The sequence below is a fragment of the Siniperca chuatsi genome, linkage group LG9 (assembly GCF_020085105.1).
Source record: "Siniperca chuatsi isolate FFG_IHB_CAS linkage group LG9, ASM2008510v1, whole genome shotgun sequence".
Classification (NCBI taxonomy): domain Eukaryota; kingdom Metazoa; phylum Chordata; class Actinopteri; order Centrarchiformes; family Sinipercidae; genus Siniperca; species Siniperca chuatsi.
In genome coordinates this window covers 3,525,750-3,548,575 of record NC_058050.1, presented here as the reverse complement: position 1 = coordinate 3,548,575, position 22,826 = coordinate 3,525,750, and the positions used below count along the sequence as shown (strand labels likewise).

At 40.0% G+C, this 22,826-nt stretch overlaps 1 protein-coding gene across 2 annotated transcripts in view; it reads left to right on the top strand.

The window, feature by feature from the left end:
- The first annotated feature begins 282 nt into the window (after positions 1 to 282).
- The window catches only part of si:ch211-113g11.6 (uncharacterized protein LOC559008 homolog), a 42,338-nt gene continuing 19,794 nt past the window's right edge, over positions 283 to 22,826 (top strand). The window contains exons 1-10 of one of the 2 annotated variants that reach the window (XM_044209506.1): positions 283 to 509; positions 619 to 947; positions 6,998 to 7,137; positions 10,176 to 10,238; positions 14,026 to 14,121; positions 14,439 to 14,544; positions 18,206 to 18,313; positions 18,729 to 18,868; positions 20,127 to 20,305; positions 22,623 to 22,731. In XM_044209506.1, coding sequence (XP_044065441.1) covers positions 869 to 947; positions 6,998 to 7,137; positions 10,176 to 10,238; positions 14,026 to 14,121; positions 14,439 to 14,544; positions 18,206 to 18,313; positions 18,729 to 18,868; positions 20,127 to 20,305; positions 22,623 to 22,731 — 1,020 coding nt within the window. In that variant the 5' untranslated portion in view covers positions 283 to 509; positions 619 to 868. Of the gene's footprint in view, positions 510 to 563; positions 948 to 6,997; positions 7,138 to 10,175; positions 10,239 to 14,025; positions 14,122 to 14,438; positions 14,545 to 18,205; positions 18,314 to 18,728; positions 18,869 to 20,126; positions 20,306 to 22,622; positions 22,732 to 22,826 lie in introns of those variants that run through there. The other variant, XM_044209507.1, reaches the window with a different exon arrangement.

Here is a 22,826-nt window from a genome sequence, read left to right as displayed (position 1 = left end):
TAGAATGGTTCAATTTTTCAAATTTGACTCAATTAACTTCACAAATGCAAGCACAGCAGAGCCAGACTGCTGATTCATTCCCATTCAGGCACTCAGGGACTATTGACACATACTGATTCCACATTACAGTAGAAGCAGTGAGGCAATATCATTATTGGCTGTTGGTGTGAGGGCTTGTGTGCAAATATAAAATGGCCCTGAGAATGGCCTGTAGGCTCATATATTATCTCCGAATTTCATGTGAAATGATGACATTTAGTTATCCTGCATTTGCACAAGGACGTGTATCTATTTATGTTGTTATAGTTTTGGCCTGATTTCAACAGCATTACAAAATGTGAAATTTATAAAATATGTTCAAGCTGGTACGAACGAGAAAGTTATGTGATGCTCAACGGATGTGAAATGAAAATAAGATTAATAAAAAAAAAAAGATGAGCAACAGAATTCTGACGGTGCAGTTAGATGCAGAAATATCTGTGAAAACCATCTTTCACTCTCAGCAACAGGTATGACGCGTAATCCTGCACGCCTGTAATTGTAAACCAAAAGTGATTTTGTTTGTAGTCAATTTAATTTTTTCAATCCCACTTTTCATTCCTGCGTGCCTGCTGAAAGGCTACACTCCCCCCTTTGCCTTTTGTTTCCGAGGTGGAGCCTGATACCCCGACTTCTCCAAACTGAACTGCCGGTGAAGCAGACGGACAAGATAGAATTGGGACCAGCAGTCGGTGGCAAAGATCTGGGACGCAGTAGATCGGGGAGAGACCATAGAGGCGGCTGCGAGGAAGAAGAAGGATTTTGTGGAGCGCTTCGTACGGTTTAATAATTCCACAAACCGGCTACACACGGCAGAGCTTCCAGAAAGATGAATTCTTTCATCCTGCTGTCGCTTTTTGCCACGGTTATCGCCGGAAAGTCACCTCGGCTGAAATTTGTTGTGCACGGTAGGCAGTGCTATATTTTCTGTCATTCAGTCATTCAGCCAATTATTTATGTCGCCAAGCATGTTTTTATTAATCTATGTTATGTGTATGGTAGGTAATGGATTGATGAATGGGTGAATGGATGGAGGGATGAGTGAATGAATGAATGAATGGAGTGAGGGTTTAGTCACGAGGTGATGTAGCCAGTTATTTTCCAGTTCTTCTCATTAACCCATGTTGTCTTGTCTTTTGCGAAAGCTGCACAAACAGTACCAATAAAGCCATATTGATGGGGCTACCTCTGGATTCATCTCTGAATACACCGCCCTCCCCCCACTGACCGAGTAGTAAATTACGCGCTCCACCATTCAGGCCCGTACACATGTTCACAGGCTGGAACATGATGAGCATCTGGAGGGAAACTAATTCTGCTGTATTATCTCAATGTTAAAAAGATATCATGTACAGAATATGGCTTGAGTGTTTTCGTGGTCAGTTCGGTCATTCACTTCATGTTTCCATTAAATGTCCGGGTTGCACTGTGTACAAAAGTACATTTGAATGATTTGGATCAGGTTTTTGCAACTTGTGGCTTTTCTGTTGGTCTTTTTGACAACTTGTGTGTTCGCTTTATCTCTGTGCACTACAAGTTCACCGTGTGCTCGTATCTAAAATGCACTATCGCCGTTGTTGATCAGTTATGGACACATAGGCTCCAATTGGCAACCGTCACCTCCAAATCCTCACCTCCAGGCGCACCGAGCGAAATAAAACCAGAAGCGCTCAAAAGCAACCTCTCCCCTGCCTTCTGGAGGAACATGGCGCCAGTTCGTCCTAAACACACCGCGAGACTGCACCCTTTAAACACCCGCCTACCACCGCCGAAAAGCATCATTACTGTGAAATATGACTCTTTTGAGGTCGACACAGTCGCTGTAGCTCCCGCGTCCTTGCGGAGCTGCAATGCGGGACACGGCAGCTGCTTCACACTGCAGCAGAGGAGTCCGGCCCCGCGAAAGAGAGGGTTTCTTTAGGGTAGCAGCCGCCATAAACACATACATACATGTACAACTATAGCCTACAGAAATGGACAAAGGGAGAAGGGGGAGCAATAAATGGAAAATTCCACGCCGACTCCTAGTTATCTATTCCACTCACGCCTTTTTACACCTCACACAGTCCTCTAATGTATTCAGCAATCAGTAAAGATGGGGGCTGTGTGTCAGTGTGTGTCAAGTTATCTGTATCTCTATCCCTCCCCTCCCCGCGGATGAGCACAGTACAAAACGCACAAGATGACGGCCCCAGACGTGCATGCCATATCAATCAAACTCGTTGTTATGCTATTGCAGGGTGAGCTATAAATGCCTGTCGTTAGGGCGGGCGCGCGCGCACACACACACACACACACACACACACACACAGTGTACAGGTAGAAAACTGTCACAGGAAATCCATCAAAGGCGCAGTTTGAGCCTGAAGTGCAAAAACCTTCACAAGGAGCTGGCGCTGTTTCAGCACCGTGGACAGCGCCAAATGTCCCGCTTTGCAACCCCAGATGACACACAGCATTCTCAACACATACCGATCATTATAATTATTACCCGAGTGAAGGTAGGATCTGTTGCAGGTCTGTTATATTAGAGTGCATTAGTCTCAGCCAGGTGTAGGCCTATATACTGTATATATGAATGCAACTGTCATCAGGACATGCAATAGGCACATACCATAGAAAACAAAAAATAATTAATATTGATTAATATTAATGCAAAAAAACATTGTCAACACAGCATTACTGTTTTTTTTTGTTTGTTTTTTTTGGCCACTTTGGGCCAAAATTCCTTAATAAGAAGAACATCACACACATTTCACATATCATCGCCTTATTAAGTTGATGTGGCTAATATTTTAGCAAGCAGACACTTTACACATTAGCATTCATGAGTTGTGTGTCGTGGAGTCGTCTGTCATCCTGATGAATTTAAATCCAATATTTACTCTGCTTTTAGTTCTGTTTTTGTTCCTTAGCAACTCCTGAGAAGTACAAGTGGCTGAGCTGCTAAATGCTCCATTATGTTCACCACCTAGTCTCCAACTTCTTTGTGCTGTTTGTTGTTGGGCAGGTGGAGTAAAGTTGGTCTATCAGATCTTTTTCTCTGAAAACTGCTCCCTGCTGCTGGTGGAATTGGTGTGACAGGGAGGCAGAACCAAAACAGTAGAGTTACAGGCCAGAAAACCAAAGCAATGGGCTGAAAGATGCTAAAAAGACACGTAGAGCTGAGCGGTGATAATTCTCTGTGGGTTCATCGCTACAAGCAAACATTTTCACTTTACACATAGACATTTAACCCAATCATAGTATAAAAATAGTGATTAGTGTAGCTTTAATCAAAATAATAAAAAAACAATAATAATATTTAATACGTATACACACATGCGTGTGTGAAAGTATGTTTGTTCAGGTAAGAAAATATGAGAAAGGTTGGTCAAATGTTTTGTGCTTCTCCTCACTTCTTTAAATGACTGCATTAGCATTTGGTTTAGGTAGTGAATAGGGTGAGAGAAAATGAAAGTCTGCCTTACTTTACTGTACATTATGTGTATACACCTCATTTTGAATATGTCTGCTTGACACTGACAAGGATATCAAAAGGCAGAGAGACGCAAAGCAGGACAAACACAAAGAGAATCTAAATCAGAGACATAAAAGGAGAGAAATAGGACAGATATCGAGACAAACGCAAAGAAAGAGACAGTGAGAGTGAGTAAAGGACTGAAAGACAGACAACAGCTCATCTCAAGGCTAATTTGACATATACAGCTGCATCCCAAATATCAGATCATTTTGCCAAAGTTCAGCCATCGTTTGTGTTGACCTTCTCTCAGTTGAAGGCCTGAACACCTCACTACAAAAACCCTGTTGAACCATGAGCCTGATTTTTGTCAAGTTCATAATGGAGGGCCTTGAGGTCCATCCACAAAACCACTTTGCAGTGAATGATTCTATGTATATTAAATAACTTGTGTTATATGATCTGCTGGTAAATAGAAAAGTTTTGAAAGCTTCAAGGCCAAAAACCATTTGACTTTGCCTCTGCTGTTTTTTTCAATATCCAGAATGCTTTGTTCATGTACAACTGGAAAATATTCCCAAAAATAACATCTGCGCTTTACTCTTCTTTAATTAGCATTTCTTAGTGCAATTAGCAATTAGTTTCTTTAAAAGTGATTCACTAATTTGAAACATGCTCCTCTGAGACTAAGGAACTCTACAGCCCTTGAGTTTAATGAAGCCTTTTTTTGAAAAACAAGCTAAAAAACAAGGCTGTTTTTCCTAGTTCCTGAAAAGCTGACCTTTTGAAAATTCAATGTTTTCACCCAGCAACAATGATTGAATGTCTAAGGAAAAAAGAAACACATGCTCACACGTGGAGCGTAAGAGAGAAGTTAGGAGTTGAAATTACATCCAGAATGTGACATACCAGATGTGTGACCCTTTTGAAATTGTGTTAAGAAAGACATGGAATAAGACACTGTTAAAATGACTGTACATCCTGTTCCTCCTGTATGCTTTTGGTTATTTAAAGAGGTGGGACAGCATCTATGACAGTCAGACACTTTGTCCAGTCAGGGAAAGGTGGGGGAGAAACTTAGTCTAGGTGGCATTTTAAAGGTGCCTTGTGGAGTTTTCTGGTAAACAAACAATGTTTGTGTGTTACATTCAGAGTTTATTCTGCTGTAGGCCTAGACTGCCGGGAGACTTCCCATGATGCACCTCGCTCCTCTCGCCTCCTCCCCCTCTCCATCTGTATGCATTTTCATCCCATTACTGTATGTTATTAACTTGACATCTCTCTCCCATAGTTCCGTGCTTTCTCTTCTCTCTCCTCTCTCCTTCTGTCGCTTTCAGCAGGTATTTCTGCCTCCGGAGCTGCAGAGTCTGGATCTGTGGTTGTGGGCCACCTGCTGCCCCCGTGTTCCTGCTCGACAACAGCTACTACAGTTGTTGTTATTGGCCTTGTTACTATTATTGTCATTATGACTATCATTCCTATTATTATTACTTTATTGATATTAATATTACCACTACCATTATGTTATTATTATTTTAAAATTCTAGGTGGAATTTGCATTGGGCCCATTGGGCCTATTTAACAGAAGATTAACCTTTTCTCTGTTGTTGAAACCAGACTGAATTAACAGAGGCATACTTGGGAAGCTATGATGTTCTGCTTCTGAACTTCTGTAGCAAATATTTATCTGTCTGTGTGCTCTGCCAGCTACAAGGAGTTCCTCTCAAGATCGTCAGATAGTGGAATTAATATATATGTTCTTACCTAAGCCATTGGCCACACTGGCCTTGAAGTACAAGCTTCATCAATTAGATTCCCGCCAATCAGAGAGGCCACTGTTTCCATAGAAACTTAGTTGGTTGGCTAGCAACCTGTATCAGTGATCACCACCACTTCATCCTGGCTTTGCTGTCAGACTGGATGTCTTTATTTTAGGGATGAGAAGAAAATCATTACAAAACACCATGTAACCATGACTGTAGAACCCCCTCTTCATTATTAGTGTATCTATCTATCTATCTATATTGAAACATTTAGAGAAAAATGCATCATCAGTTTAGAATTAAATTTAGATTTTATTTTCAAGTCATGAAGTATCTTTGTTTAAAATGAAAGCTGTTCAGAAATGAATTGCTGGATAAGCAATTCATTTCTTATTTTTCCCCCTTTTCTACATTTCCTGGCAATGACCCTGTTTGTAATAGTTTATCTTTTTTCTTCTCAGATTTCATACAGTATTGTTATTTTATTTTATTTATTGTCAGAAGCCTTAACAGGTAGCTGGTTGGTTTGCCTCAAAAGCTTTTAAACTCTTCAGACTGGAATTTTCTGAAATGTCTCTTGACAAAATAAATGGAGACATATACTACAGGAGCAGAGACCAAATGAAAGAAAAGGGCTGGCAGGCCTATTAAAGGGCTTGAAATCATGATGTTTTATAAACCCCTTGTTTAATTATATAGCATCCATTATTAGGCACGGCAGTTTTTTGTAGAACTGGTTTATATCTTCAAGATGACTTTTAGTACATGTTCCGCATGTAACCACATCGTTTAAATAGTAGCAGTGATTTTAATCTATTTTTAAATGCAGGCACAGTTGCAGTGTAGGTAAGTGTGAGTCTGATTGGATGGGTGAATCAGAAATGGCAAAAGGAACTTTTGAGGCTACTGGAGGTGTCCTGAGTGTAATTCAACCAAGCATCTGTGATGGAATTTGCTCACATGATTATTTCAGTGATATTTATGCTCCCACCAAATGCCCTTTTCCTCTAACACCCAAGCCAGGATTCTGAAAAGGCTCCCAGTTTAATCTAAAACCACGAAGGACAGTAATATCAGATCGAGTGTTTTGGTAAATCAAACCAGTACATAGCCAGGAGTCCTCGAGCTGGCTCTCGTATTGACGGCAGATTAGATGTAGATTAAAATCCAGAGGTTTGGCTTTTTGCCATCGGGGCTTCTAGACTTTGATTCGACCTGCCCGAAGAGCTTAGGCTGACTAAATCTGGATCATCTTTTTAAATAACTTCCTGAAACTCAATTTTGCTTTTATGCATCGACCTTTTGTTATTGTGTTTAACCTTTACTTTATGAATCTTTTTCATCACAGTACCTTGTTTTTTTTTTTGCTTTAACTGTTGATTTGATTGATTCCCTATCATTTGGAAATTGCTTTTAAACTGTGATTGGAAAAATGCTGTACATGTTCTTCTTCCTTCTCCTTCTTAATTATTAACTTAGTAGTAGTAATAATTAGTGACAGCAGAAGTTTTATGTTATTAAAATCCAAAATGGTTGCTGTTGTTGTTTTTTTGTTTTGTTTTTAGAATACATTTAATTGAGTTTAGTTCATTTACATTAATTAAACTTTATTACCACAGGGCATATTTTCATTGCACAAAGAAAAACATACATTTTAACAATTAAAACAACAATGTACCCTAGCAAAGCTCTTGTCTGCCAGCTTATCTCTAATATATTTTGTTATGATTCACAGAGCCATCCAGGTTCCACTTCAACAAACCTGAGAACTACATCAGCATGTACCACCAGGAAGGGAGCGACATGCTGTATGTGGGCGGCCAGGCAATGGTCTATGTGTTGACGTTCACTAACAGAGGGGTCCGCGACCTTCAGGTAAACTTTACTTTTAGTTGATTTTACTGACTTGTACACAGACGCTCTAATAGGATGTTTTCGGGGATTTAATCTCTCAGCTCCAGACAGTCTTTTTAACAGGAAACCGCTCTGCTACCATGTAGAGAGTACGGTAGTAGTATAGGAGGTTTCCAACCACCAGTTGAAATACTAAATATTGCCAAATCTTTATGTCAGTCCACTTCAAACTTTGGCAACCAACCAATGTTTGGAAGTACTGTTTGTACATAAAACTTAGGTTGCACGGTAAAATAGGCAGCAGGAACCTAAAGGTTGAAGAGGCAGGCGTGAAATCAGAGTTAAAGGCCCTGCACACCTTGGGTACGCATATGTATTTTCACTTATGTTGCGTGATAAAACCTCCTCCCAGGACTGTTTAGGCGTGTACAGTGGGTGCTTGATTGACATCTCCTGTGGCAGTTGTTAACTTACACCTTTATCAGTACATTTACTGGTACATTGGGTTAGGCGACGTCACATAATTCCCAGCATAGCTCAGCCCACCTTTAGCCTGAGCAGGGGTCTAATCAGGCAGACTAACTCAAAACACCAGTGTGGGTGTGCAGGGCCTTTAAGTCAAGTCAAGTAATTTTTATTTATTAATTGCAAACTTGCCTCAGAAGGTCCTGGTTTGATTCTCAGGTGGGCACTGTAGCGCTGCTTGGGGAAGGACCCCTTTGCTTCGCCCTCATTGTCTCTGCTGAGGTGCTCCAAGGCATTTGGCTGTGGTTGCAATGGGCAAGTGTGGATATGTGACCGCAGAACAGCAAACCCTCTTTATGCTAAGCTATACTAACCTGCTCCCAGTTTCAGCTGGGACATGACAGACAGACATGAGATCATCTAATTCTCAGCAAGAAAGTGAATAAGCATATTTCCCAAAATGTCGAAGTATTCTTTTAAAAAATATAGCGAAAGTAGTCAGTGAACTTTTTTGTGATAAATAGCGACTCTACACATTTGTCTATGATCTTGTGATCAATTGAAGAAAGTAAGTAGCAAGTAGATTATGATTTTGAGTCTTTCAAACTTTAAGAATAAGTGGGGACAAGTCAAAATCCCACTGCATTTCACAGAGTCAAACTGGCTGCAACCTGGAAAAAAAAGTTAGGCCTGATGTAAATCAGTTTAGTTTGTTGTTTTAAAAGATACCGTTGCATGCCATTTTAAATTACAACAACTCAACTAACTAACAACAACTACTAACTCAGTGAAAGTAACTTTTTAACATGAGAACTATGTAGTAAGTAAAACTAAGCTTATTACTTTTAAAAATATATATTCCCTCCAACAGTGTTTGCCAGACTTTGCTGGATGACAACAAATATAGCTGCCCTCCAGCTGTGAGGGCAGAGAGAGAGATGAGACGGCCGACCTGCCGCTGACCCAATTCAGCAGCTGAGGGCAGAGGAAGTTGGGTCATGCATTTATTAATAAAGCTACACATATCTCTACCTGTGAGGAATGAAAACATAATTCACTGAGCTAATAATGTCAAAGTAGGCTCAAGATTACACTGACTAGCCTGACAAATTGAAGAGACTGTAAGCTCAGTGTTTCATCCAAATGTGACTATGGCCTATTTTTCGGAATGATTGCAGGCTTAATGTTGGGCTTTCCTCTGTGGAGACATAAAGACAGATGGAAAAACATTGGTTGGTGATGTGTTTGGCATTGTGGGACTATTTTGATATTTGATGGTGTGTTTTTTATGACAGTGTTTTAGGGCCATTGTAGGTTAAAGAAAAATACGGAGCCGGGGGAGGGGGGAAATATTCCAGAAAAAAACGCAGAGATTAAAGTGGTACATTTAGGAGAAAATAACCTCAAATATTCTCTGAGATTATAAAGTCCCAAATTTACGAGAAAAAAACTCTGTTTTTTTAGATGTGCTTGTGTTATTAAAGGCTCTGTACTCCATTAAAAGCCAGGTATGCAGTTGTTAATAACAGCTGTCACATCTAAGCTGCAACCAGTATTATGAGCTACGTCCTTCTGTTCAAAGATCAAAAGCATAAAAAAATGGGGAAGACATGCAGACATTTATAAATGACTAAGATGTGACACATGCTTTCAAGTGGCTTTGTTGCAGTCCCTCATATCTGCCTGTCTGAAAGCGCCACCTCTTCTCTTATGTCTGCACTGACTCTTGTCTTGTATTATTACTCGGAAAACACAATTTTTCCAAGTTTTTTCTTGTAAATTTGTGACTTTAATCTCAGAGAATTTCTGACTTTTTCTTGCAAATGTATGACTTTATAATCTCAAAGAATATCCAAGTGTTTTTCTCGTTTTACCTCCCTCACCCAACTCTGTAATATATATGTGTATCTATATATATATATATCTATATATTTTTTATTTTTATTTTATTTATATATTTATTTTTAACTTACATAGCCCTAACATGCCGTCATAGTTTTTCTTACTCACGGTTAAGTGACATTTTGTTGTCATTTCCAGTGCCAGTTAGTTTGGTGGAACAGTAGAAAAATAACAATTTTCAATTAAACAGTAAACAACAACTCTTGGTGTCAACCAGACAGAATGAAAGAGCGAGGGCTTCTTTTCTGAGATTCAACAATTGTAGTGGGAGACATTTATTATTAAAGGGTTAGTAAACTCAGTTATCTACAATGGAGAAACAATGCTTGTTTGACTAAAGGCACAACGCTCAGCAGTTTTCTCAAAAGGATAAATTCATTCTGCCTCTTTGTACTGCTCTTTCTATTGCTCTCTCCACCTACATTTACTGAGAGCAACAAGTTCATGGCCTTGCTTTTGTGGGTTGTTGAAAGGAATTCTGGGAAATGTGAAGTAGGCAACAGGAGGCTGGTTGAGGGAACATAGGGGTACAACAAGAATGCAGTGAATATCACAAAGTGTTGTTAGCTAATAAGGGTGATGTTTGCTGTGAGGACTGTGTTTTAGCAGCTGCAGCAGGGTTGCTGTTTTCATGCTGAAAGAGAGCAGGGTGAAAGAACTTGGCACAAGCTAAACAGTCCTTCCTCCCACAGATCCCAGCGGCATCCGATCAGACTGCAATTGATACCTGCAAGGCCAAGGCTGCACCACTGGAGGTAGAAGCTCATCTTCACTGTCAGGACCTCCATCACTTCTGCAAAGCACCCTCCTCCTCCATCAGTGTATTATCATCAATGTCATCCAGTTTGTCATCATCATCATCATCATCATCATCTGCAGTTGCACTACAGTGAAGTTGAAATTTGAATGCAGTTATTTAGATTAGGTTCATTTTACTTTTTTTACTAGGACTTAAGACGTAATTGAAATAAACACAGTAAAAACATGCAATAAAGACATATAAATAACAAAAGAAATGCTAATTTATACAGATGAGATAAAAATTACACAGGAAACAGCTTCACCTCAGAACAAACAAACCAAACAATGCACAGTTGAGTGAGCTGTTGATAATTGCAGTGAAAAATTCCATGAGATTCCATGGAGAGAGAATACCAGGAGTTTAATACAATATTCTGCCTGAACTAAGTCTAAGAATGTCGGAAAGGGTCAGGAGGAAGAGAAAGGAGTTACAGCAGTACAGGATACAGTGCTGCTTGTCATAGAAAATAAAGAAATCCAAATGACAAAAAAAGGTTGAGGGTCTATAAGGCAATGTTAACACTTAAGGGCAAATTAAACTTTCAGCATATGTATAGCCACGAGGGTCCACATAACATAAGTTTGGTCAGTGGTCATGTCTGCAAGGGATCGCTTCTGAGTAGTATGTACAGAAGTGCCTGTGTGTGTCCATTGTCCATGTTGCTGTTCACATCTTTTTTGGAGTATATCAGGGTCAAGCTCACAACACCGGGGTGTAGCTGTGCGGCGATTTTGCCATAGTGGCCACAGTCGATATTGCAGGTCATATCACGCCCACTGGCCCATAAGACTTTCTCCTGTACACAGTCCTCACAAATAGAATGGAAGTAAAATGATGAATTCATTTTTCTGAACATCAAAATCAACACCAAGATGACTCTTTGTGTTATCAGAGCCATTAGTTAAAATAATATTTAAAAAATCTTGAAAATCTGTATCATTATTCGTATCAGTAGATGATTGCTACAGTCCGAGTGCTGACAACAGAAAAGAAGTAACACCTTGCTTAAAAGCAATGTTGATCTATTTATGAATGTGCTTTGAAAGCTGCCATTTCTTTTCATATCAGGATTACTGTAGCTGTATCAGAGGCAACATACAGTTACTCAAAGCCGATCAGTCTCCAATCCAACAATGTCTACAAGGCATATAAACTGCTGTCAGGTTTAACAAAGAAGTGTTATTTCTATTTTAACACACAGCGTGTGTTCTCTATAAAAGCAGCATGTCAACTGGAGTGTATTGTGGCAACCATGAACATGTTGTCATCAGGACAAGAGCAGTTTTGCAATTCAGTTGGCTTAGAATTTTACCATTTCAGTATTGCCGTCCATCTCACAGATGTGAATATACATCCAAAAAACGTGTTACTGGAGTTACGGCACAACACAAATAGGGAACTGTCTTTCCTGCACAAACAGAGCTAAAGCTTCCAGAGAGTCTAGCAGTGGCCGATGGTGGAAAATGAGAAAGCCCTGAATGAAGCAGTAAATCTTCCCCAATAAAGCCAATGGTTCCGGGAAGGGGAATGAAGGACAGGGGGCAACATCCTTCTATGATAGACAGACACAAGGTTTGTGGAAAACAATGCCCCTGGACAGAGATACAAGGTTAACAGTAGGTAGCACACCCAATTTGATAGAAAGACTATATTACCAATCTCCAAGTCCTCAATGTTTTTGAACTGCCTGTCCACCTCAGCTGCTGTTTGTCCAGAGCACACACAATCTCTGAAAGCTGAGCCCAACCAACAAATACACCAATAGCAAACATGGTCCAGGTTGAACAAAAAAAATCTTAAACCTTAATTAAAGCCAATCTTGAATCTTACTTTAACCTTACAAGGCCTCATCCTAAATGACCCAATCATCAACTCTCACCAGGGGGCTTTCAGGTTTAGCTATGGAGAAGTTTGCTAAAAGGGGCATTCTGCTGATTTTACACTTACAGATCAGTGACTAGTCCCAAAGCGTAAACAGAAAACAGTCAATTTGTCCTGTCCTCTGTGGCTAGAGCCACTGAGGACATTGTCAAGTCGAGCTTTGTCAATTCTGAGAAAAGTACTCAAGTTACTTCACTTGACTTACTTGACTTACTTACTTCCAAAAACACTTGTCTCTCTCAAGTCTCTCAACTTTACAGAAGTGCATTATTAAATCGAATCACTGGAGTATGCTTTTAAAACAATAGCTGTTCACCCATGTATTCTGAACCCTATCGCCAGACAAGAACGTAGATACTGAGATGCTGCAAAACCCCCAGATTACGTTAAGTGATTTGTGTGTCCATGCCAATGTTTCTTGCTTTACACAATTGGCACATGAAATCTATGGTATAGTGAAGGTTAAGGTTAGGGCATGGTCGCTATTAGGCAACTAAAACACTTGTTTAAGGTCAGGGAAACATTGAGCTTACAGTTAATGAAAAGGCGAACGTTAATTGCAGCTCTGTGATGAAATGTGAACTCTGAACTCCAAAAGTCTGTCATGTTACATGCCGGCACACCACCCCAACCTCCATGCCCTTACTTACTGCCTCGCTACTACTTCCTGCACTGGCACTGAACGTTGGCTTTGGACAGAAATCATGAGGTGCGGAATCATTAAATATGGATGTAATTCCTAGGGATACTAGGCTGGTATTCCAATGAGCATTGTTTGTTAGCAGTGTTGAGAGCCAAGTGGTGCAGTAAAACAACATAACATGATGCATCACAAGAATTTGAGACCAGCATTAGCCTGATAAAACAAATGAAGCTGCTGAAGGAGACATTGGTTGGAGGTTTACATCAGTTATTGGCCCCAGTAGGCATGTCCACAACAGCACAAACTCATCTGTTATTCTGCCAGAAAGCATGAGTCAGTCTCTAAACCTAACCTAATTTAAGCCACTATCTAATGTCATAACCTCAGTCCTGGATTTTAGTGTGAACCATGTAAAATCACTCAGCAAACATGCCCAAACTCAAACTATTTCTCTCAAGAACATAAGCACATAAAGTAAAAACATACAAACTTGTATACACTAACAGACAAATTACCCAGCCCACCCATCTGCCTACCCATCCACCTACACATCCACCTACACATCCACCTACACACACTTACACAAGCTCTGGCCCTGTTTTTGGACTTCCTCCGTCTCCAGTTTTTACTAACCTTGTTTCCATCAGAATTTGATTTGATTGTTTTTTTAAAAATCAATTTTTTATTGAAGACACACTACAACAAACTTGACTCAACATTTACCCCTTAAGGTTGTACTCAGTATTCATTTCATATAGTAGTCCATTTTCTGTACTTAATGAATAAGTGATACATATGGAGTATTGCAGTGCTGTACTGCAGGGCTAAGTCTCCTGTGTGCTGTCTGCCAAAAATGTTCAAAGCATGGATCGCCTCCAATTTTTCTTAAATCGCTCTCTCTGAGCAATCCGCCTTTTCTCTTGTAATCTGTTTGGTGTTGTACTCTTACTTTGTTTCTCTATCCCTCGATTCCACCTTCCTTTCTTCCTCTGTTTTTCTCAATCCCTTGGTCTGTCTCTTGTTTTCCCTCTCCCTTTGTGCTGTTTCATTCTCTCTAATCACTTTTTTTTACATATTCTACACTGTTTTTCCCTCTTTTGGATCTCTGTCTCACTGCATCTTCAATCCCTTTCCCAATCTGTGTATTTTTCTCCCTCTTGCTTCTGCCTCATTTTCTGCCTTTGTCCCCCTCTTTTACTGTCTCTTTCTCTCACAGCTGGAGTGTGATAATTTCATTACCGTCATTCAGAAAGTAAATGACACAATCATAGTATGTGGGACAAATGCTGGAAGCCCCAGGTGCTGGATGCTGGTAAGAGTTTCATCATACAAATTCTTTGAAATGCTGTCATTATTATTATTGTATATTCTTAGCAGCTGGTCCTCAAGTTAAAACAGTCTCAAGATCATTATGTATTGCTATGGAGGATGTTTTCACTCACTAATGAATATGTGCAAGTTGAAATTTCCTAAACCCTGTGTGGTGACAAAAAGATAACTCTGAGTACAGTTGGGTCGTGGGATAGAAAACTGTAAGATGTATAAAGCATAATGATGCATGCCTGAAATGAACAGAGTTTAAAATGCTCGACTTCCTCCAGACTCAAAGTCTCCTCCCTCTCCCGGCAGGTAAATGAGACTGTGCTGACTGACGTCCAGGGCAGCGGGCAGATAGCGTCAGCCTCTGACATCTCACCACCCTACCCTTCCCAGAGGTCCATCAGCTTGCCTGCAGGTAACAAACACAAGAAAGAAATTACATGTCTGCTTACAGGAGTTCATGCTTCACTGGGCAGAAAAAGAATAAAATCTTACAAAAACACAATTTCAGATTCTTCATTGTTTAGTATCAGCAAAGGAAGACCCTGTTATGAAACATTCTTGACAAAGGAGAGTTTCATTGTTGCTAGTCAACCTGATGAACCCCATAATCATCATCTGGAGGCAGATTACAGGTGCACTTAGTTAAGTTAATTGGGTCCTGTCTGGCTAAAAATGAAAGATTGGTAGTTTAAAGCTAATTTGATTGGATTATATGAAACAGATGGACGTTCCCTCTTGAATTTACTATTCTAGCCACAACAGCTAGCTAGCTTGGAGGTTTGCTACCTCACCAACCAAAAACAACACACATTCAAGAACACACACCATTAACCCATCGAGTATCACAACGAGACTGTCCTCCCAAGAAAGGGGAAAGCATCAGTGGTTTGTGAAAATGCATAAAAATATTTGTTTATTGACAAAGACTTAGTGGCCTTGTGAATTACGATGTCAGGAGCAAAACTGAAAGTAGAGCAGACCTATTGAATTGGCAGCACCCTCAAGCCGCATCCGGCCCAGAAGCAACCTCAGAACACATACATAAATCTGATATATATATATATTTAAAATAAGTAAACTACATATACAGAGTATGGAAGTAGCTAACAAGTGAGGCATCCCGCTTCCTTCTCATCTCTGCTGAGAGTTCCACATGCGCAGTACCGATCGGGCAGGATGTTTAGGGATGTACGGACCGCCAATCATATCTTTCACAAATCAACGAGTTCCAACCACGCTTAGTAGCTTTTCAAAACATCTGGCTATTGACAGTCACAAGTAGGGAAGTGCTCTACTGAAAATATGTCTCTGTCAACCCTGAAACGTAAATCTGACAATGAAAAACGTCAGCTTAACCCTTCCTGGACTGGCAAGTATTTGTTTATTTTACCGCCATCTCCAAACGTCTGCTATTTTTTATACATTCATTTGCATTCGTTTAAAATGTGTCATTAGCCAAAAACTAAAAAAAAGTTTTTAAATAGGCTGCTGAAAATGTCTGGCACATCTACATTTCCTGGTTTTAAAATCTGGCCCAATTGAGTTTGTAATTGAATAGCCCTGTTATAGAGCCTCAAGGTGATGATGGTTTTTGAAGGCACCAACAAACGATGTGCTACAAAGATCAGATAACACTTATATGGGTCTCTTTGGAAGGCAATTACAGTATATTTTGTGATGTAGTTTGGTGGATTTGTTGATCAGAACTGGCCACAAAAGCCATACAGTACAAGCCATCTTCAGCTCTTTATATTAACTTTGCTCATTTGAGTCGGGAGCAGCAGAGCGACACACGTGAGTCCCGGGCTCCCAGGAGCAATCTGTCTCTTATTATCACTCTGTATTCATAATATGCAAATAAGTAGATGCCTTTATCTGAAGTACCTTGCAAGACCCAATCCTACAAGATAGATGTGTTTTTAGATTTTAATAGATCATGTAGTACTTGGCTGAAACATGTACTCTACCTTGAACAAGCTCTAATACTGTATGTTGCCTACTATTACTGAAAATAATGCTCCATGCTAATTGGTCAATATCTGCAATGAGAAACCATTCTACTAGGTTTCTTTCTCCTGTGTTCAGAGTAAATGTTGGGTGAGCTTGTATTTGTTTCACACAATTCTTCAAAGAATTAAACTCAGGAAAATCATTTGGGTTACAAACACTTAATCTGTGTGAGCTGAGTGAGAGCTGGGTCTACCTGCAGTATTTAGCTGCACAGAGAACTGAAAAACCAAGTTTAAAGCGTTACTGCAAAGTCAAGTGAAATCCATTTTATTCAATTAGCCCCAACTCACAAATTTGTATCAAAGGGCTTTACAATCTGTCCAGTATAAAACACCTCTATCCTTAGACCATCGTTTCGGATATGGAAAAACTCCCTCCGTCTTGTGCCCCCGATGCCCACTCACCCCAAAAAACTTTAACAGGGAAAAAAAGAAGAAACTTCAGCAAGCGCCTACAACGTAGGGCCAATATGACCCGGTGATGGTCAGAGAGTTGTAGTGATTTTATTCCTGTGCCTTAGCAGATCATATATGTAATTTGTCGAGTGTAACATCACCAGGGGATCACACCACCCTGAGGGCCAAACACACAAGAGTCAGCGATCTGCCATTGTGCATTCACATGAAAAAAATCATGCAAACATTGGAGCTAAAATGGAGCTGTTGTACAAGTGACTGCACAGATTCAGAGAGAATTCAAGCAGAAGTTTTTACGGACTCCTGAAGGCTAAACAGAAAAGAAGGGATGGTAGGGCTGTGCAGTGGTAACTAACCAGGCAATTTCTTTTCAGAATAAAACATAATAAAATCCGTTTTTTTATTCCTGTCCACAGATAACCAGAATATCCTTTGAAGTCTTAGTGGTTTTGATCAGGATGACAAATTCTCTAAAATGGGACCAGGCATATGTATATACTGTATATGTCCTGCAGGTTTTGTTTACTTCCATGAATTCCCCATTGTCGAGGTACATGCATATATATTTCAGGAAACTCAATACCTGGCCACATTTCAACATCCAAAGACCACTGACTGTCTGGTGCATTGTACCAATGACTGGCGTTGCCAGTGGCAATCTTTTCAAGAGTTTCATTGTTTTCCTTCCAGCATCACGTCTCCTTATTTAAAGCAGCCACAGCTGGCTCGTTTCGCCACTCAGCGATGGTGAGCAAGGTTGTATCACATGAAGATGTGAAAGTTCATACCCTCTATACTGGCAAAAATGACTCCCTGTATTTTTGTGAAAAGGTCTGCTTATACAATGTTGTGTTTTGCAAATCCAGCTCAATTGGACTGAAAGCTATTGTTAAGGGTGTAATTCATCCATTTCACAAGGTCACCACATAGGACCTTAGTGCCTTGCACCTCTCCACAGGGACAGTAACTCCAAATTGTGTGATTATTGAGAAGTACAGGGTAAGATTAATTAAATAGAGATGTTTCAAATTAAACCGTCCTTTCAGTAGTCAGTGTGCATAATCAGTAGTCAGTGTGCATAATGAGGGATGGACAAATAGTCAGTCTGTTAAACCATCTAATACAGATGGATTGTTTGTAGAGACACTCAGAAATTAGTCAGAGGTTAGTTTGTGGTTCAGGATGCTCTTCCAGATGGGGATCGATCGTTGAAGCAATGAGCCGGCCCTTTGCAGCATTCTAATAACGACCTGTCCTAATTAAGATGCTACTGCCACGATTTCTAATGCTTACCCTCTGTATTGCTATGGAGACAGATCTCTAAGTGGGGTTATAAGAATGTGGTGATTGGTGACTGCTCATCGATGCAGTCAGCCATTCTGCCTTGATGTCTTCTTTGCTCTTGCTCTCCTTTTCCTCCTTTTTTTTTTATTCTGTCTTTGGTCTCCTGGGCCTTCTTTTTTCAATCTTCACTTTCCCTCTCTGTGTTTAATGTTCTCTCTCTGTAGCTTCCTCTCCTCCAGCTTCAGTCAGTAGCCTTCTGTGTCACTCCAATCTCTCTTCCTTTCTCTCTGAACCTTGTGCCTTCTCTTTTTTTACCCACTGTTCATCCTCTCTTCTCTCTATCTTTTTTCCTCGCTGTCTCAGATGGGAGTCTGTATTCTGCTATGTCATCGGTGACCGGTCATGCTGGCTCGATCCGGCGTACGTTTGGCTCCCAGAAACTCCTGAAGACGGAGAACATTTGGCTGCTGAGTGAGTAGGAGGAGGGGAGTCAAGCAGAAACCGTATAGGTTTAGACTAATGAATATGGAGATGGTGGGTGGTACTCTCTCTAAATCACCCACTATCATTCCCATGGGAAAAATAACATCTAGGTGCATTCACTGTCACTGTGGTCACACATGGATTGGGTCATGTTATTTACAGCAGTAAAATGCGTCAATCAGAAACATATCCACTGAGAGCAGCCATTTACACTTCTGTTGATTCTCACATTGCCTTTTTTTACATACAGTTTAATATTAGCACAATGTCCTTAAAAAGGTGATGCAATCATGAATTAAGACTACACTAGAAGATGATATTGTTTGACCCACAAGACGTCTTTAAGGTAAATAGGAAACAAAATGGCGATATGTCAATGGACATGTATAAATCTCATCACCAGATCCACAGTTTGCCGGTGCAGCCATAATCCCGTCTTCACAAAAGTTCAAGGAGGAGATCTACTTCTTCTTCACTGAGATCAACAAGACAGCCAGAGTGGACGAGGAGCCTTACAGGGCCCGCATTGGCCGAATCTGCACGGTAAAAATCCCATTCATATGCCTGTGTTTGGGGAAATGAATGAAATAAATCCAGGTCTTTGCATGAGTTTAAATTGGTGGTTCCCAACATTTTCCACTCTTGCAACCTCTCGTCACATTGCAAATATCTGAGTTGTGAGCAGTGCAATCAAAGAAACTTGAAAGCATGTTGAAACTTGTTAGCATGTTGCTTTTCTTAACACTTTCCAATCAGTGATGTCAGTGATGATGTGTTTCCTAATCAGATGTCAAAGGCAAAACACCTGCTGCTCCTGTATGATTCATGACTTACCCTCTGAATTAATCTTGTTTGCAGTCTTTCTGCTAAGCTAAGCTAACTGGCTGCTGGCTGTAGCTTCATATTTACCATTCAGACATGAATGGTAATGGTCTTGACTAACTAGTCTAAGTCTTGACAAGAAAGCAAATTATTTCTCAAACTTTGAACTGTTCCTTCAAGTAGAGAGAACCTGTTTAGCCTAGAATTATCTAGCCTCTGAGAACTTGTTAGCCTCTGTCAAAAAGTAAAAAAAAAATACATCTGGATATGTGTGGTTGTAGCTTAAGTTAGTCATCAATACATCCAAGAATCACTTGGTATTTCTTCAGAGTTAGGAAAGTGTGCAAAGCCAGCACATCACAACGCGGACTAGGGGTTAACACGTCCTGGACCAATCCCTCTGGACTCAGTTGTCGTTGGTCAGTAACTAGCTCCAAAGTGTATGCTACTGCTCATTAATCCACAATGTTTATTTCCTATTTTCACACATGTAAAATACACAAGACTGTGTAAATCAGACAGCTTTGGAGTTCTTGGAAGGGACCTATAGTTGAGCTAGACTAGCTACCTCTATCTGCTACCTGTTTTTATAGCTACATTCATTTGTATGCTAACTTCTTGTTAAACCACTCTGGCTTGTTTCCTAATTTGCTAAATACACAATGTGCAAATAGGACAGCTTTTGAATTGCTGGAGGAATAGCTGTTTCCACCCACCTACAGTCTTTGTGCTAAGGTAGACTACACACATCTTGGACCAATCTGTGTACTGAATGTTCAGAGTTAGAACAAGAAAAATCTTTTTTCCCCCCAAAATGTCACAGTATTCCTATAAGGGAGGAAAAGGGAGCCCTGGTGTTCTGGGTCAGGGGTCAGTGTCACATCTTGGCAGGGAACACAAAGTAAAATTCAAAATCAATTTGGCAACCTGGCTGCCCTATTATGACTTTGTTGTCACAGACCTTTTATGTTATTTCCAGGTGGATGAAGGGGGCATCAAAGCCCTGCTGGCAGACTCATGGACCACCTTCATGAAGGCCCGGGTGATGTGCGGTGCAGGAAACACTCAGCAGCAGTACAACAACATGAAGCAGGCGGTGGTGCTGACAGCGCAGGACAAGAGAGCCGGGGTCATGTATGGCCTGTTTTCCAACGCATGGTGAGCTGGAACATATCATAAACACTTTGACTACCTTTGTAGTTTAATTGACTTACGGGAAATTGTGCCGTAAATTTCATATTTCTATGCTATTTCAGGGATATAAAACAATGAAAGAACAAAGAAGCTTTGTTGTGTTGCATGAGGCTAGAATTATGCTTCTCCGAAGATACTGTAAATCTCTCTGTGAACCTAGTCAGAGAAGGGTGTTATGGGTAACCATAGGTGTAAAGGCTGGGAGTCAACACGTTGTTTGATTCAGCTCCTGTCAGGAGGCGGGCTCAAAATGGAGGGGAAAAACAAACATAAACGAGAAAAGTCCAGGCAGCCTTACATTTTCCCTCAAAACATTTATAGCATATAAATGATTCAAAGGAGAATTGGTTTATAATAGAGCACATTTAGTTTCAAAAGTAACTTGGTAGCTAATAGGCTAATTTTATTATTTTAATGTTAACATCTGTGAATGCAGATGAAAGCTGATTGGAAACATAACAATTTATTACTTGTTCAGCTGCGGTGTCTTCAAACATTTTGACACAATATGGTGTAATACCTGCATCACATACTGTTACTGTCAGTAACGTCACCCATACAAACCACACTTACTGCCTTTGGACAGTGTACACTTATAAAGGGAAATTGTTGATCATGTTGTCTGAACTGCAGTCAAACAAAACACACCTCTGTCATCACTCTTGACTGAACAAGATACCTGCAACTGACTTGATCTGTTTTGATGAAATTCCTTTTTATGCAGATTTTGTGTTGTAATTTAGTTTGAAGGACAAGAAAGCACAATGTGAATATAGTAACCTAATATGACAGAAGTTGAGGCTGTATAATTGTAGTATTGAGGAATTCAAAGGAGGAAATCCCTAAGGTTGTAAACTACTGTGCAGTATAACTATGGAGGAGAGCAAACATAAACCAGGGTTCAATATTGACTTAAGTCAGACTTAATATTGACTTGTATTCAGAAAATCTGTTCGGTCTGTCAGGTTCAGTGAAAACAGAACATGCAAATAATACAATGAAACAAACTGATAACAAAATAAAAGAATAACACAGTAACTGACACTCATCCACCCACACATCAGTACACACCACATACCAGCAGCACCTCCTGACACACACAGACACACAATACACACCCACACAAGTTTCTCATTATATCAGATTTTGAAAAGATGTGTCTTGTCAGTGTTAGCTCCTGTTTCATTTAACTGTAACAGCAGTTTTCTATGCAAATACGAATCTACCAAATAATTGTTCACAAAGTTTGCAAACCATGTTCCAGCGATATCAGCTGTCATACATCTGATGATACAAGTACAGAACAGATTGTGGTGTAATTTTCTGCAAGATGTTGCCAAACGATTCCTCTAATTGTTTACCAAATAAATACTGACTCACATTTTTAATTACAATTAAGTTTTCAAACTGCAGTACACATGCAGTTAGTTTTTCAGCCATATCAGCTGAAGTATACGTTTGTATTGCAAGTTTACATGGTACGACCTCACATCTTCAGTGTCATACAAGTGTAACTCATTTTGGCAGATTCTTATTTCTGTATTTTTCTCATATTGTGAGTTGGGAAGTTGTGTAGCTTTGTTCACTGCAAAAAGAAGAGAAATGTCTGAATACAGGAAGGACTAACGTGAATTGCCCTCTGCCCTGACATACCACATTTTCTAATTGATCTATTTGGAAGAACATAAATGTTGCAATTTGATGTATTGCACCAGAGTTCGCTTAAAGATAATTTCAATAGCATATTTTTAGCGGGTTTACCCACGTTTAAAAAACCTGCATATACGCGCTAATTTTGGTGCAAAAAAGGTATCTGTGTGTAGGTGCACACATGCAACACATGAATTCAATGATAGTTATTACAAATCAGAGAAAGTCGAGGTACCATAAACAAGAGTCAGACCAAAGGTATTGTTAGAATGAATTAGTACACTCACAAGAACACTGGATTGAACAATGTATCGCCAGTGAAAGATTAACATTTAGTCCCCATAGGAAGTACACCACTGTAAACCCTAAGAAGTATTAAAGTAAATAGAATAAAAAATATAACAGTTGGCCCAAAAGAAAATCTCTTTAATTTAACTGGTCACAAATGTTAGACCTATTCACTGATTCGCTGTAAGGGGTCCACTGCCCTAGAACAAGTCAGAGATTATAGATATTTACTGTTTTAGGGCCATGGGTTGGTTGAGAATTTCTAGCTCTGCCCCTACATGTCCCTTATACCCCTTTGCCCTGCTTTTATCGAGGATGTAATTTTTTCTCTACCTTTGTTCAGGGGCAGAACAGTCATCTGTGCTTACTCCATCGAAGATATTGACCAGGCTTTCTCCACATCTAAACTGAAGGGCTACAGCAGTCCATTCATTGGCAGTCGCCCAGGGATGGTAAGAAAAACCGACAAGATTTTTCTTTTTTTTGTCACACCAATCTGAAAAAACAGCACTGAGAAAAAAATGTGCAATTGCATGAGTCAGCCTTT